This window comes from Syngnathus scovelli, chromosome 17 (genome assembly GCF_024217435.2).
Source record: "Syngnathus scovelli strain Florida chromosome 17, RoL_Ssco_1.2, whole genome shotgun sequence".
NCBI lineage: Eukaryota > Metazoa > Chordata > Actinopteri > Syngnathiformes > Syngnathidae > Syngnathus > Syngnathus scovelli.
The window spans coordinates 6,374,985-6,390,675 of record NC_090863.1 but is presented as its reverse complement, the minus strand read 5'-3'; the positions used below and the strand labels follow the sequence as shown (position 1 = coordinate 6,390,675).

At 46.4% G+C, this 15,691-nt stretch overlaps 2 protein-coding genes across 3 annotated transcripts in view; one reads left to right on the top strand and one right to left on the bottom strand.

Annotated features, from left to right (window-relative positions):
- dhx30 (DEAH (Asp-Glu-Ala-His) box helicase 30) overlaps window positions 1–9,163 on the top strand; it is a 53,135-nt gene extending 43,972 nt beyond the window's left edge. For both annotated transcript variants that reach the window (XM_068648641.1, XM_049746735.2), the window contains 20 exons: window positions 3,010–3,128; window positions 3,907–4,135; window positions 4,279–4,415; window positions 4,488–4,598; window positions 4,673–4,921; window positions 4,989–5,138; window positions 5,217–5,369; window positions 5,455–5,907; window positions 6,016–6,387; window positions 6,470–6,548; window positions 6,622–6,726; window positions 6,791–6,966; window positions 7,085–7,291; window positions 7,379–7,460; window positions 7,547–7,740; window positions 7,809–7,968; window positions 8,039–8,196; window positions 8,265–8,368; window positions 8,447–8,586; window positions 8,682–9,163. In XM_068648641.1, the coding sequence (XP_068504742.1) occupies window positions 3,964–4,135; window positions 4,279–4,415; window positions 4,488–4,598; window positions 4,673–4,921; window positions 4,989–5,138; window positions 5,217–5,369; window positions 5,455–5,907; window positions 6,016–6,387; window positions 6,470–6,548; window positions 6,622–6,726; window positions 6,791–6,966; window positions 7,085–7,291; window positions 7,379–7,460; window positions 7,547–7,740; window positions 7,809–7,968; window positions 8,039–8,196; window positions 8,265–8,368; window positions 8,447–8,586; window positions 8,682–8,926 (3,447 nt within the window). In that variant the 5' untranslated portion in view covers window positions 3,010–3,128; window positions 3,907–3,963 and the 3' untranslated portion in view covers window positions 8,927–9,163. The remainder of the gene's footprint in view (window positions 1–3,009; window positions 3,129–3,906; window positions 4,136–4,278; window positions 4,416–4,487; window positions 4,599–4,672; window positions 4,922–4,988; window positions 5,139–5,216; window positions 5,370–5,454; window positions 5,908–6,015; window positions 6,388–6,469; window positions 6,549–6,621; window positions 6,727–6,790; window positions 6,967–7,084; window positions 7,292–7,378; window positions 7,461–7,546; window positions 7,741–7,808; window positions 7,969–8,038; window positions 8,197–8,264; window positions 8,369–8,446; window positions 8,587–8,681) is intronic.
- A 22-nt stretch (window positions 9,164–9,185) lies between these two features.
- LOC125984675 (alanine aminotransferase 1-like) lies at window positions 9,186–14,357 on the bottom strand. The gene is made up of 12 exons (XM_049746736.1): window positions 14,212–14,357; window positions 11,879–12,018; window positions 11,719–11,808; window positions 11,549–11,657; window positions 11,307–11,437; window positions 10,976–11,219; window positions 10,825–10,904; window positions 10,553–10,689; window positions 10,309–10,483; window positions 10,067–10,222; window positions 9,822–9,934; window positions 9,186–9,548 (listed from the first exon to the last, which is right to left on the bottom strand). The coding sequence occupies exons 2-12, from the start codon at window positions 11,972–11,974 to the stop codon at window positions 9,458–9,460; spliced, it is 1,422 nt and encodes a 473-aa protein (XP_049602693.1). The 5' UTR covers window positions 11,975–12,018; window positions 14,212–14,357; the 3' UTR covers window positions 9,186–9,457.
- Window positions 14,358–15,691: the final 1,334 nt, after the last annotated feature.

The window sequence follows — 15,691 nt, the reverse complement described above, 5'->3', positions numbered from 1 at the left end:
GTAACGTTGTACTTTTTGATCACAAGTGGCAGCTAACCAACCAGCAGCACGGGAAGCTAACAGGCAGCAGGCAGCAGATGGACTCAACCAGCCACATGTATTTAAATCCCAGTCATTTATTCACAAAAAGCTACTCTTCTAAAATGTTGTCTTCTTTTTGCTTGGTCATCCACAAACATAACAAAAGGCACACTAGACAATGACCAGTAACTTTTAAGTCACTGCTTTAAATCAGCAATAAACTTGCATTGGTTGGCATTAGCTACATTTGAGCTATTAGCTAACTTAAACACAAATAAAGCTATACAAGCCAGTGAGTGTTAAATTCTAAAAGAACAATTTCATTCTTGAAACAATGTTTGTACTACGGGAAAAAACGAACCCTCGCAGTATTGTTAGCATTGACGCTAACACAACCACCAATGATATAAGCAACACTCGTACAACAATGGAGATCCATTTTTCTGCATTACGAGTCACTGCATCATCTAAATGAATCTGAAGGTGTTTTCTGTATTTCAAATCATTCCATAACCGTACTTTAATTTGTCTCCGGTTAGTCCCCTGGTGATCACAAAGTGATTTTCCGACGCCAGTATCAGAGAGCCTTCCAAGAACCGCCATATTGGATTTCCCTTTCAGCAGAAGCAAAAGGTGCCGAAAAGTCGAGTCTCTTTCAGCAGTTTGGATTTTATTCCTGTGCAATTACAATAAGGCACCTCCGGGCTTTGAGGTTTTGAGATGGAATGCGCAGCTTGTCGGATGTTGGTGGATTTTGAGGTATTTCCTCGAGAGGGCCTACTATCCCAAAAATAACACCCCCATTAATATTTCAACTTTTGCTCCGTGTAGAAATGAAAAGTGATGCATGATTGTAGCTCTGGTGTAATTGTTGGCATTCGGCAAACAAGCCGTTACTCCGCAAATTGCGATGGCAGAAAGCTTGTAACACAAACTCATTTGACCGTCGACCTCATTGAGCTCAATCATCACCCAGATTGGATACGACTTGCTATATCCGCTCGAAAAGTTTGGAGAGCAGCAAGCTCAGCTATCTTGAGTCTCACATTGGGTTCTTATTCTAAAACAGATTGCAGATTAGTTAAGAGAAGCAGCAGTATGCCAAACGATGAATGAGATGGCTCCTCTTGCAAGTCATTCATGTCAAACAGCACCTTTGTCATGCAAATAAGCCAAATGACTAGAAATAGTTCACAGCGTCAAAAAATAGTCGATGAGCTCAGCAGTTGGACAGAAGCGAGATAGAGACACGGGTTGGCTGGCCGGCTGGCTGGCTGGCTGGCTGGCAGAGGAAGAAGAGAACAATGGGCACGACAACAGAAATGCTCCCATGATGACAATACCGGTCCACTCCCAACACCACCATACTCGGTCTAACCGCCGCCAATAGGAAGCAGATAAATGTTGAACCGATGCACTTCCAGAAGCTGGGAGCAGGAGACAGACAAAGATTAGCAAGTTAGTAACACCGTTCACGGATTCCGATATGACAACAGTACGCCTAACAATAGCTGTATCCATAATAATAGACATGATCATATTAAAAACAAAAAGAACAAGATACATAAGAGGAAGGCCATATGATTGATGTGACGGCTCCTCGCCGCAGTTATTCTTGACAACCGCCACCATGGACAATGGAGAGATCGACTAAAAGGAGTGCATAGGTGCAATAATAATTGATGCAATGTGCATAAGTAAGCATCATTATCTTTTTGTTTCAATGAATTAATTATTCACGATCACAGCTTCTTTGCTCAATAGAAACGCAGACAATTACTAGAATAAGTCCAAATATTAACAAAATGAATTTTTTTCAATTTTAGTTTTTTCGTTAACCATCATTACCGTGCTCCACACCTGATGTCACTCAACAGGCCAGGCTGTGCCTTTTAAAGCCACACACATTCAGAGTCATGGATACTACAATGTATAATGTGAATATGGCGACCCCAAGTGGACAGAAGTAATACCTGCACCTCGAATGCATATTTTGGACTGGTATGTAAAATGAGGGATGAGTCTAAATAGAAGGCATCTCATCCATTTGAGTTTAGCGCCACCAGGCCTACCGTTCTTCCCTCTGCTCAAGCGTCTCGTGCATTAGCCTCGCGCTGACCTTGTCTCGATATCACATCCTTGGAGAAGGAATGTAAATCGCATCCGTCCAATCCCAACCCCGTTACCGCTAAAGCGGCTCCCTCTCGCCGCCCCTGCTCAGCCCGGCTGCGGGGGCCACATGATCTTTTCCATGTTCCAGACATAATTTGCGGCTTAGGTTTTTTTGGAGGCTGACGCTGCGTCTGCGCCGCTTCTGCTGTTTCAGGCGTCGGCCGCGCCGCGTGCACTCGGAAAAGTCCCACTTCTTTTTTTTTTTTTTTTGCTGTGACCTCAAGAGGGCGCTGTTTGAGAGCAAAGTGCCCATGCTGCCAAGCAAATCAGCAACTACCAATCAACAAAATGAAGAAAATGACTCAACAAGCTTACAAATGTACACAAATTCCTGTCAAGTAGAGATTTTAAAGGACATTGGCGACATTTCAGTGCAATTCAATCCGGCTTCATTGAAGCCATTTAACCTAAAGCTCTAAGCACATTTTCTAGTGAAGTGTTATGACACGTGCGAGACATATTGCATGTGAGCGTGCAGCGGCTTGTCTGCTCATTCAAGTAGACTCATCGGGCTACTTGCTACGAGAAACATGACATGCCTTCATAGTGCATGCCAGGTATGGTCAGTTTACTCTCATCTGCAGGGACGTGTGTGTTATGATATTAGGAAAAGATTTGCATGACAAGATGTTGGGTTTGTGCCACACCTTGTAAATTAACTGAATTCAGAAAAGTACATATGCTAAAAAAAAATTTAAGCGTAGACCTTCGTATTTTAATTGTTTAGCTGTCCTCCTCAGAGTTGACATAGAGATTGCACCTGGTTCCTCCATTATGGGTCTTATCACAATCCTTTTTACACCCTGCATCGCCAAGAGATACGGTGTCAACGCCTGCGGTCGTGCCCATCCTGCAGATAACGGCAAAACTGAGGCGGACCCTCTGGTTCTCATGTGCGTGGAGACGCAGGAGGAAAAGTGATGAGATGTTTCCAGGTGTGTGCTCCCTTCCCTTATTTTCCCAGGAAATAGAGCGTATAATGCCAATAGGGGTGAAAATATGTGCATGCCTTTTTTTTTTTTTTTTTTGCATCTAATGTTGGAGTTTAGTCAGTCACCATTAAAACAAATCATCCACATTCATCTAAAGCACATAATTATTATTGGTATTGAATATTCAACTAACGCAAACTTTTATTTAAATGTTGAATGAATGATTTCATTGTATTTTGTTATATTTAAACTATCAATAACATAACTTTTGAATGTATACGGCTTCCTCACTTTCACTGATGTTTGAAGCAAAAAAGAATGATCTAATAGTTGTTAATAATAAAATACCAAAACAAACAGAGCTTTACTTGTTAATCAGCGTTCAACAAGTGTAGTAAAGTATCACTAGCCTTCACTGCAATGGCGACATCTTGTGGTGCTGTTATATTTGCACACAAAATATATAACAAATAAAATAATAATAGTTAATAAAAAATATATATAGATATATTCCTTTCTGGCCATTCTGTTACCAACAGTTCAGTAGTTTTATTCATTATCTTGCATAAAAGCTATAAGTCTTGACTCACTCATGCTGAATGATTGTGTCATTGTAATCACTAAATTTGAATGTGTTTCAAAATTGAATTATTATCACCTTGTATATGAATTTGCTTCGCTTTATGATCACAAAGGTCGCGGGTGTGTTGGAACCGACCCCAGTGTTTTTATCTAGCAGGAGGCGGTGATGAATTATAATGTATTGCATGGTTTCCGCCAGAGGAGGCGCTGTTTCAAACCTTGACCAAACTGCCACCGACGAAGAAATTGTGAAAACATGGCGCTACCCGGTGTATCACTCGTGCGTCTAAGAGCGCTATGCCGCCTCGGCAAGTATCTTCGAATGGGAGTCCCGACAGCATCGCACTGGGGCGGAGAAATGCGCTGGTGTGGGACCAAAGTAGTCAGCTTTCGACCGTACAGCACGTCGCGGTTTCAAGCTAAACGAGGTGAGTGACTCCGGCGAGCGAGCTTAAAACCCTTGCAATCGTCAAGGGCACGATCGTCCGTGGAAACATCATTCAGTCATCCTCATTTTACTTATCTTAAAGCACCATTGTGGATAAGCATGCTTTCTACATTTACTGCTTAGGAAACATTAGTTCCAACTTGTTGGAGGAATTCCCAGACCCCAAATGTCTCTTGAATAACACCATCGCTCGCTCACTGGGAGTCAACGACCTCTCTGAGCTCATCCAGTACACGTGCGAGGAGGAGGCTGGCATCAAGGTTAGGGCGACGTCAATCTTCTACATTCTAGACCGTAAGTCATTGTCTTGAATAATTTTCCTTATTGTGTAGAAAGCCACTGTCACTGTGCTATGGCCCTGCAAGATCGAGGAGGACGGCTACGCCTCCAAAAAAGTTGACGCAGAGAGATGCGCAGCAGCAGCCGCTTGTCACAAGCTCAAAGTATGTTTGACGACATGTTTTACGAGCAACTCTTCTAAAGTACATTGCATAATTTACACCTGCTTGTCTGGCAGGAAATGGGTGTGATCGGCCCGGACAACCAGCTTCCCAGGAGGAGATCCAGCAGGGAGAGAGGAGACGTGCGTTCTGCTCTTTACGATGACGAAGACTCCCGGACTGACAGGGTCAGCGGTGCCCAGATTAAATCGCCGCCTGCACCTGAAAACTCATCTGACATTTCCGAAGCACTTTCCCTCTTCCCTTATCCCAAAGCGCTCTTGACTAAGGTGGTCCAGGTGGCCAACTCATCTGAAAGTTCCAAAGTAAGTGTATCTTTCTCGCCGTTCACACCTAAATAACACGTCATACCAACCTGGATCATCGTATTAGGAACTGATACGGTTCGCAACGAGAGGTGGCAAGCTCAAGACGTGCGAGTTGACCCTGCGCTGGCCGCAGGAAATGACTTTCATCGCGACGGCAGGCAAAAAACTCACAGCGGAGAAGCGAGCGGCGGCTCTCGCCTGTTTGAAATTTAAGGTGAGCACGGCAGTCGTGTTCCATTATCTCATTTTTGTCACAAGTGCACTGACACTGCCCACGTGTGGCCCGATACAGGAACTAAATTTGCTGGATAAGAACAACAACCCACTGAGTCACGCCATGTACCACGGGGACAAGGTGAGGGAGGCTGGAGAACGTGAGCGGCGGCCTCTCCGGGTGGAAGTTCCCACGTATCTGGAAGAGCGTATGAGGGAATATCTCACACGGGTCAGTCCTGTCAAAGTTGTGTATCCAAGGGAAGTAAGAAGTTAACTCAAACTGCACATTGGTGTGATTTTTGCATCGATGACAGTATCCAGTGGAAGCTGAAGTGCAGAAGTTCTACGAAGAAGAGGATGACAACGTCAAGCAGGACAGTGTAGAGGAGGACTTGACGCTGGACGCTATCACGGGCAAAGTGTACAGGGAGCGGTCGCCTCAGGAAACACGGCGTCTCAACGAGTTTCTTCAGGAGGAGTGGGAAAGCGTCGGGCCGGGCCCCAGCGTGGCGTTGCCGGTCGACGCCCACCGGCAGCGCGTGGTCTCGGCTGTGCGAGCTTCCCGGGCGGTCGTGGTCGCCGGCGAGACTGGCTGCGGCAAAACCACTCGCATCCCTCGCTTCCTACTGGAGGATTGCGTGTCGGCGGGACACGGCGCCGAGTGCAACGTCCTGGTGACGCAACCTCGCCGGATCAGCGCAGTGTCGGTGGCCCAACGCGTGGCCCAGGAGATGGGCCCTGCTCTCAAACGCTCGGTCGGCTATCAGGTAGATGATGTTTGAAACTCAATTCAATCAAGAAATGTTCATGATTTTTATTTCTAAATACTTTATTGAAAAGAATCAAATCAACGATAACCGACTCCCTCTGTACAGGTGAGACTGGAGAGCAGACCACCAGAGCAAAGCGGCGGCGCCCTGCTCTTCTTGACGGTGGGTGTCCTGCTGAGGAAGCTGCAGTCCAATCCCACCCTGAGGGGCATCAGCCACGTGGTGGTGGACGAGGTTCACGAACGCGACGTCAACACGGACCTCCTGCTAGCGCTGCTGCGCTCTTGCATGAGCAAGAACCCCGACCTGCGCGTGGTGCTGATGAGCGCCACCGGGGACAACCAACGACTGGCACGCTACTTCGGAGGATGTCCCGTCGTCAAGGTGCCGGGATTCATGCACCCCGTGCAGGACAGCTACCTGGAGGACGTGCTGAGGGAATTGGGGCGGCCCCTGCCGATGGAACACGACAAAAATGTGAGACTGGATTCTTTATACTTTTTATAATGAGAGGAATCAAGTTGTCATTTCTACAAACTTGTCATTATTTTGAGAATAGAGACAAAGCGACGAGGTGGGTCCAGATCTGGATCTTGTTGCCAACGTCATCGAGCACATTGACAAACATGGCGAACCAGGTAGCAACCCCGCCTCTTCTGTCCTTTCCAGCTGTTCATTGACTTCACATTTCAAATGTCCTTCCTCCCACAGGTGCCTTATTGTGTTTCCTGCCCGGATGGCAGGACATCAAGACGGTTCAAGAGACGCTCCAGATGAAGCCACACTTTTCGTCTGGCTTGCACAAGATCCTGCCATGTAAGTGTAAATATCGACCTTTAAAAAAAAATATAATAATAACGTCTCCCTTTCTTGTATTCAGTGCATTCAAGTTTGGCAGTGGCAGACCAGCAGGCAGTGTTCCAGCGCCCCCCAGAGGGCTGTAGGAAAATTGTCCTCGCCACCAACATAGCGGAGACCTCAATCACTATCGACGACGTTGTTCACGTGGTGGATGCCGGAACACACAAGGAGCATAGTTATGACCCGCGCACTAAAGTAAGACTCCCTTGTATGTTTAGAAGAAAAAATATGTTGATATTTTTACATATAAATTGAAAACAAATATTTTATAGCAGCGCAAGGACAGTCCTAAGGTCATTTGTGCTGATGTCAGGTGTCGTGTTTGGACACGGTGTGGATATCGCGATCCAACGTGACTCAGAGAAAAGGCAGAGCGGGGCGCTGTCAGCCGGGTCAGTCGTACCATCTGTTCCCTCGCAAACAACTGGACGCCATGACGCCTTTCCCCATCCCGGAGATCCTTCGCACCCCCCTGGAGAGCTTAGTGGTCCAGGCCAAGATCCACAGTCCCAAATTAAAGGTTCTTCCTCGATGCCGTGTCATCTGAATGCCTTCATCCGTCACGCCTCCAGCATGTTGAGTCATGCGCTCTGTTTTTCCGATGCAGGCTGTTGACTTTTTATCCCAAGTGTTGGACAGCCCTGAACAGGAAGCTGTGTCGGATGCCGTACGAAATCTGCAAGACATTGGTGAGTCTTTTTTTACAACCTCATCCCATAATTGAATAAAAAAAAAAATTCCCCTTAAAGTGTTTCTCATTATTTTCTACATGCAGGCGTCCTGGATCGGCAGGAATCGCTGACGCCTTTGGGAGTCCGCGTGGCCTCAATGTCATGTGACCCACGTCTGGGCAAAGTTCTGGTGCTGGGCGCTATGTTCCGCTGCGCCTTGCCCATGTTGTCCATCGCCGCCTGCCTCACGCGAGACCCGTTCCACAACAGCCTACAGAACCGAGCACCGGTGGCCAAGGTGAGATTGGCCGCGGTTGGTGTCGCGCTGGACCCCCCGCCCTGATCCGTCACCGCTGTCATCGGCAGGCTAAAGCCGAGCTGAGCGGCTCCAGCAGCAGCGACTACCTGGCGTTCAGCCGCGCTGTGCTGGGCTGGAGGAAACTTCAGAAGGAAGGAGACCGCTTGGAGCGAGACCGCTACTTGGAGGAGTTCTGCTTGTCCAAGGCCAGCCTGCGCTTCATTAATGGTACGCTCTCATCATAGTCATTTTATTTGATAGCTTATCAAAGACCATCTCTTGCTTTATTTTGCTGCAGGTCTCATCTCTCAGTTCAGCGAGAATCTGTGTGAGGCTCAACTGGTGTCCCGTGCCATCGAGTGCCAACGTCAGTCGTCGCTAGTCAATCAGCACAGCGAGCAAGAGCAATTGCTCAAAGCCGTGCTGCTGGCCGGACTCTATCCCAACCTCATCCAGGTACGAGTGAATTGGAAGGGCTTCACGACAGAAATACCTCAACTGAAAAACTTTTTTTTTTTTTTTAGGTGAAGAGAGGCATCGTGACCAAAGGTGGGCGCTTTCGTCCGAACAACCTGTCATTCCGCACGCTGGGTGGTGGCGTCCTCCTCCATCGCTCCACTGTCAACAGGTGCGATGCGCTTTTTAGAAGACGTGTAGCACATTTCCTGATGTCCTTTTTTTTTTTTTTTTTCTTGCTGATTTGCAGAAAAAATAATGAACTTACTTGTCGATGGCTCACCTTCTTTGGCGCTGTCAAGTCCAATGGCTCCGTTTTTATCCGCGACTCTTCAGCCGTCCATCCCCTCGCCCTGCTTTTGCTCACTGACTGCGACGTTACGGAAACCGGTGAGCCTCAATGCCATTTTCTTGTTTTTGTTCGCTTTAGTTAACAAGAATCCCCCACCCCTTTCGAAAACATCTCCTCCTGTACATGTGTTCAGTGAGCGGAGATGACGTGGAGGTGGTGCTCTCGGGCTGCCCGCTAGCACGCTGCCGGTTGTCGGCCAACACATGGGAACTGCTGTGGGAATTGCGGACGTCCATCCAGGCCATGCTGCGTCGCAACCTCAGACAACCCGCTGCCGCGTACTCAAGCCAGGACGGTGAGCTCATCTCTTTGCTGGCGGACCTGCTGAATAGCTCAGATGGCAAAGCGTGGACTCCAAATGATAGCGAGGTGGACTGATCATGAATACACATCACAGATTAACTGAACTGCAGGTATTTATTAGCTTTTTTTTTGTTTAAGAACCCAATATAATTATTGAAGAAATCCATTCATTTGGATTGTGCAGACTCATGCTAAGACCTATGAAAATATTTGTTTTTGTTCATATAAATGAAATTATACAGTCGTGTCCTAAAAGTTATACGATGTAAAGCTCAGCCAAAATAATAAAACAAACAAAAAAAAGGAATCAAATTGATGGATGGATAGATGGAAATTGAGATTTTGCTTTTTCTTCAGCTTTATTGCAGACACTGCAGATAGTCAGTGTGGTGAGTGTACACATTTGATTTGTTTTAATCTTACTGTATTCTATGACTTGTTTAAACTTTCACATATTACTAAATCAAATCCCCTGACAATGTTTTTGTTTTATTAATTGGTTAATCTATCAATCATCCAGGTAAGTGTTTTTACTTTATTTGACCATAGAAATAGGACATCTACACTTTTGTCAGACGTCGTCGGGTTACTAAATGTAAGAAATATTTATGAGAAGTCCTTCATGAACTGGAAGTGAAAGGCACTGAGGCGTCTCAGAAGTTCCTCCATCACGTCTGCAGCAGTCAAAATGGAAAACCTGTACAAGAAAATGAAAGTGACATTGATCACAATGTTAACAGAACAGTGTCAGCATTAAGTTTCTTAGGTCATTAGGTCTTATACGTAGTCATTTTTAGGGGTCATGGGGTCAAAGGTCAAGATCAAGGTCATTTTTTTCAGGTGATTTTTTTGCTTAAAAAAAACAACTTACCATACATGGTAATTTTGTTTTGAAATAAAAAAATAATAATTTTGTCTTTTTAAATAAGAAAAAAAACTTAGTATACATAGCCTGGGCAAAAATACTCACCTGATATGGTAGGTGCCTTCCTTTTGTCCATACACGCAGCCCGGACTAAGAAGCACACCGGTGTCCTCCAGCAGTCTGGTGCAGTAGAACATGTCAGGTTCCATGTCGGCTTCCTGAAACATGACATTGTTGAAATGGCCATTCAAATGCGCCAGTGCTGCTGCGTTAAAACAAGTCAATCTTATTTGCTTAAAAACTGTGCCAGTGAGTCAAGCCAAGTCAAGCACAAATGAGCTGCACGTGACCTTGGCTTTTCGGATGGCTTTTGGCGTCAGGTGCAGTCTGGGGAATGCAAAACCTCCTCCCTGTATCGGCTGGCAGCTGACTGCAGGCAGCTGATTGAGAACTTGCTGCGCTCTCTTCACATTGTCAACCAGCGTGCTCCTCATGAGGTCCGTCTCCTACGGAAATGGGATCGATCCATCTGGCATACTCCGGCGACTGACTGAATATCACGAGATGATTTTGTGTGAAATTTTGGACTCACACGCTTGAAGAGCGGGTGTGAGGGATCTCCCGGCTGAGGGGGCTTGGCCATCAGCTCCAAAGCAATTTGCCCGACAACAGGCGGAGTGGTGAGCAATTGGAACACCTGCTGGACGTACGGCATGACGGTGGGATCTATGTTGAGCAGCTCCACGTATCCTCCTCGAAGACCGCACCTGGGAGCAAAAGGTGACTACACGGGCCAATCGGGAGCCTTTGCTCATGCCATGTGATTCACGGCTTACTCTCCCAGGAAGCCTTTGGATACCGAGTGGAAGGAGGCCAGCTCCAGCGTGTGGGACAGAGGAGGCCCCAGCTCATGCAGGAGCTTCTTGTACGACACAAACGCACTGTTGGTGTCGTAAACGCTGCCCTGGTATACCTGTGGGGATGACATCACTCAGCTCATTTGCATATCACCAATATAAATCAAGTTGTGTTGTGTCGTATAAGAAATACATGAAGATGAAATTATTGTGTTGATTATTATTATTTTCACAGATTTAAAACTCCTCACCTCATCTGCAAGAAGGAAGAGTTTGTTCTCTGCCACGAACCTGATGACCTCCTCCATGGACTTCCTGCTTTGGATGTGCCCTGAGGAGCACCAGCAGTGACAAAGTAAACGTTAAGGACCCAAATGCCTCTTGTGCTTCGGACGCACGCACCTGTGGGGTTTCCCGGGTTGATGACGTACAAAGCGATAGGCCGGCACGTTCCCCGGGCGGACACCAAGGCTCGCTGCAGCTCGTCCACCCGCAGCTCCCAGCCGCGCTCCTCATCCAGGAAGTAGGGGACGGCCACGCCCCCTAAGGCCATCACGGACAAGGGGGTGGTGTTGTGGCCCGGCACCGGCACGAGCACGCCCCTCTTGGTGGACACCTCGCTGCTCAGCATCAGCGCCAGAATGCTCTGCTCGTTTGGGCAACATCATGCAAGACTGGTCGCAGTTCTACACTGAAACAAGCGTGGTCTAATCGAAACAAAACGAGTGAATACCCTGAGCGATGTCTGGGAGCCGGGATGGATCCAAATGTTTTCGGGATCTGCTGGAACGCCGTCGCGTTGGCTGATGAACTGAGCGACGCTCTCTACTATTTCGGGGATACCCGCTGTGAGTGTGTACGAGCCTGAAAACAAAGAAAGATCTCCTTTCCAGTCAAATTTAAACCCAAATTGATTCATACAGATTGAAGAACTCGATAAAGGCTCGATAGATTAGTTCCTCCCTCCCTAATTACCGACACTGCCACCATCACAGTAGCGGAGGATCTTCTCCGTCCGCTGTTTGACGTCCACCGGCAGGTTGTCGCCATCCAGGAGTTGTGGGTAAAGACAAGCAGCGATTACCTGCCCCAGCACATTCAAATTAATCGACTGGATTTTTTTTATCACGATCCATCTTTGTTACCTGTCTGACAAAGGTAAGAGGTTTCATGCCGGCCTTGTGAGGGTCACCCCAGGAGACATCGATCACATCCCTGTAGGGCTTCTTCGTTCCCTGGGTGCCGCATTTGGTTGGAAAAGTACAAAGAAAGACACATTTTGTTGATTTCAATCACCGTGTTTACCTGCTCCAGCGTCTCCTTGATGCGGGCCGCTCGTTCCACCAGGGCCGCCATCTTGTCCGGCCTCACGGTCATCAGGCGGGAGCTCATCTCCTGCATGTCAGCAACTCCTTTCTGCCGTCTAACAGTCTGCGAAATTATTCCTGGTTGAAGAAAAACATGGGTGAAAAAGGAATGAGTACTTCATTAACAGGCATGCCTTTTGGTTTGTATTGAAGACCACAAGATGATTGGCTGATCCACACGTAGAGCCGGTTAATAAGTCAACGTTGGAGCAAGTTGTTAGACATTATAAGTTTTTGATGCTTGTATTCATTAGAACCTTTCTAAACTTCTCAGGTGATGTCTGCGTTAAGGGTGAATTCAGACTGTTTTAATATGTCCTCCTCGTGCGTTCGATAACTCCTCGTACCACGAATTGTTATACAGGTTCCGGCAAAATGATCTGACACATTTGTAGGTTTAATAAAATCCAAATAAATTAAAGAAACAACTTTTTTTTTGTTGAAAATGCCATTTTGTTTTATGTTTTATTTCATTTCATTTTCTTCAGGGCCAGTGGATCAGCCTTGAAACGAAAATCAACCGGCCGACCTCGCACCGCCAGAACTCCAGAAAATGTGGCAGCGGTAAATCCAAAATAACATTATTTGAAAACGAAACCGAAACCAAACAAAATGGCATTATTTGTACTTTTCGAAAATAAAAATACACTTTTTTTGTTTTTTTAATTTATTTGCTTTTTATTAAACTAACAAATGTGTCAGATCATTTTGCCGGACCCTGTAAGACGTCTCACACGTACGGAAAAGGATTAGGGCCAGTGAAGAAAAAAATCGAGGGGTGACAGGATTCTGCCTTTTTTCCCCTCAGAATTCTGACTTTAAAGTAGGATGAATTCTGACTTTAAAGTCAGAATTCTGAGAAAAAAGTCAGAATCCTGTCATCCCTCTGTTTTTTTTTAAGTCAGAAGTCTGAGAAAAAAAAGTCTGAATCCTGTCACCCCTCGTTTTTTTTTTTCTTCACTGTCCCTAACCCTCTTCCGTACAGTCGTCAAGCCCCTTCACCTGCTCTCTTTACGACAATTACCGCCAACAGCTCATCCGGGTAATTAAGGGCGCGTGGTCAACCTCGCTAAGCTCAAGAGTCGTCGTCGTGGTGAAAGCGCCTCAACGAACACCACGGCACGGAAGAATTCCTCCACGGATGATAACTTATAATGTTTTGAAATTTGGAAAGACTACAAGGGTCTGTCAGATGTCGCTTCGAAAACCTCCATGCAATCTCGCTTTGAGGCATCTGCGCCACACTCGCAATATGGCGACGGCGGGAGCTTTGGATCTCGCGCTGAGGCCGCTGCGCCACACTCGCAATATGGCGATGGCGGGAGCTTTGGATGTCTTCCCGCTAACCCACCGGCTAACCGACCTGCCTACCCACCCGCAGATACAAGCGACGGCGAGACCAGTGTTCCAGCTGATCATGTTGGATGTGTGAATAGCCACCGGATATCATGTGGTCCCTGTACGTTGATTTTACTCAACGGCTTGCTCGCGCTCTTTGGGGACCAACGACAACTGTACTGCTGCTGCGGAGAAACATCCCGCGTCAGCAGCGACCCCAGGTTCTATCTCGGAGTGTTCCAACCATGAGGTGCAGCTTTTGTAGACGCAATGGTGAAAGTGCACTTATCTACAAGTCTCACTGGCTTAAAGACCTCAACGGTGACGTTTTGTGCCCTATCCTGCGTTGCTACGTGTGTTCCTTGTGTGGTGCAACGGGCACTAAAGCCCACACGAGGGAAGTATTGTCCATTGGTTTAACCAGACTAAATGACAGAAATTCGACGATAACTAGTTCAACACAGCTGTTCGTTTTTATGGTTCTCGTTTTGTACTCTTTATGGTTCTAGTTTTGTACTTTTTATGGTTCTTGTTTTGTACATGCACGTACGTGTATGTTTTGGATCGTTGTACATGCTGTTTGCTTCCAGGCCCTGTTTTTGTATGGAAAAATATTATCACTATGTATGTAACCTTGAAAAAATGAACGCTCTCGTTTGTGGAGCTAATATTTTGTGTGCATTCATAAAAAAACAAAGTGTTGTAAAAATGTTATTTGAGGAAGCAAATGTGTCATCACGCTCCCCTTTTCACTTTTACTTAATCACTTGTTTGTGTGGAAAAATCTGATGACTAATCATGTTCTTTTCAGTATTATGCATGTAACCTAGAGAACTAAAACTCGTCAATTTTACAAATAACACCAATATCTTTTGTTCAGGTAATGACATCCAACAAGTGGAATCAGTGTTAAATAAGGAAACAACTTCTCACCGGACCACCAATACTGGCGCCCCTCAGGGGTCCGTCCTCTCCCCACTGCTCTTCTCTCTCTACACCAACGATTTCTCCTCAGGGGACTCTCCTGTGAAGCTCCTGAAGTATGCAGATGACACCACTCTCATCGAACTGATCCAGGACGGTGATGAGACTGCGTATAGACAGGAGGTGGAGCGGCTGGTCTACCGGTGCAGCCAAAACCACCTGGAGCTGGACCCGCTCAAGACCGTGGAGATGACAGTGGACTTCAGCCGAGACCCTTCACCACTTTCACCCCTCACTATCCGCAGTAATATTCTCTCCACAAACACCTTCAAGTTCCTGGGAACCACAATCTCTCGGGACCTGAAATGGACCGGACACATAGACTCTGTCCGGAAGAAGGCCCAGCAGAGGCTGTACTTCCTTAGACCGCTCAAGAAGTTCAACCTGCTGCAGGAGCTGCTGAAGACCTTCGACACTGCCATCATCCAGTCTGTCCTCTGCACCTCCATCACTGGATCGGCCTCCAAACAAGACAAGCACAGACTGCAACGGACAATCAGGACTGTAGAAAAGATAATTGGAATCAACCCCTCATCTATCTAAGACTTGTACCTGTCCAGGACCAGGAAATGTGCAAGAAACATCTCTACAGACCCTTCTCACCCAGGTTGCAGTCTGTTTGAACTACTCCCCTCCAGATGGCGTTATAGAGCTCTGTACGCCAAAACCAGCAGACACAGAGACAGCTTCTTCCCCCAGGCTGTTGCTCTGATGAACTCACACCACTCTTACAGTCTCAGAGTCATTACTGTGCAATAACATCCTGCTCTCCACACCTATTTTGAATTGTCTACACTGTTTGTACTATGTGTCCTCTCTGCATCCATTGCAGCCTGGTCATCCTGGAAGAGGGACCCTCCCATCTGTGGTCTCTTCTCAAGGTTTCTCATTTCCCCTAGCTGGAGTTTTGAGTTTTTCTTTGCCCTCTTGGGAGTTTAAGATCAGGGGATGTTTGAGAATATTTGCCATTTTTCACATGTCCTGAGCGTTAGTCACCTAACTGTTGAACAGAGCCTGTGTCAAATTCCTTGTTTTGCACGCTCAAACATGGCGAATAAAAACTATTGAATCTTGAATTTCACACACGAAAAACTACGCAAAACCAATTTTTAAGACTCTCGCGTTGTTTCCTGACGGACCATAATGTTTGATGAACATATGACGTATTGCCCGTCTCCTTCCTGTTTTGTTTCGTCTTTGTGATGTGCATTCCTGTTCGTTTAAGTGAACTGAATCTTTAGAATTAGTTCACTCAAAAGATTCGTTCCATACACACACACACTGATCCTTTTTTTTTTTTTCTTTAATAAATCAAATAATCAAAAATCATGGTCAAAGCTTCACGGAAAGTGAAAAGTGCCACACCCGCCCTCACCCCCACTTTCTGATTGGCTGTTAGATCTGTGACATCATTCGGACACTCCATTAG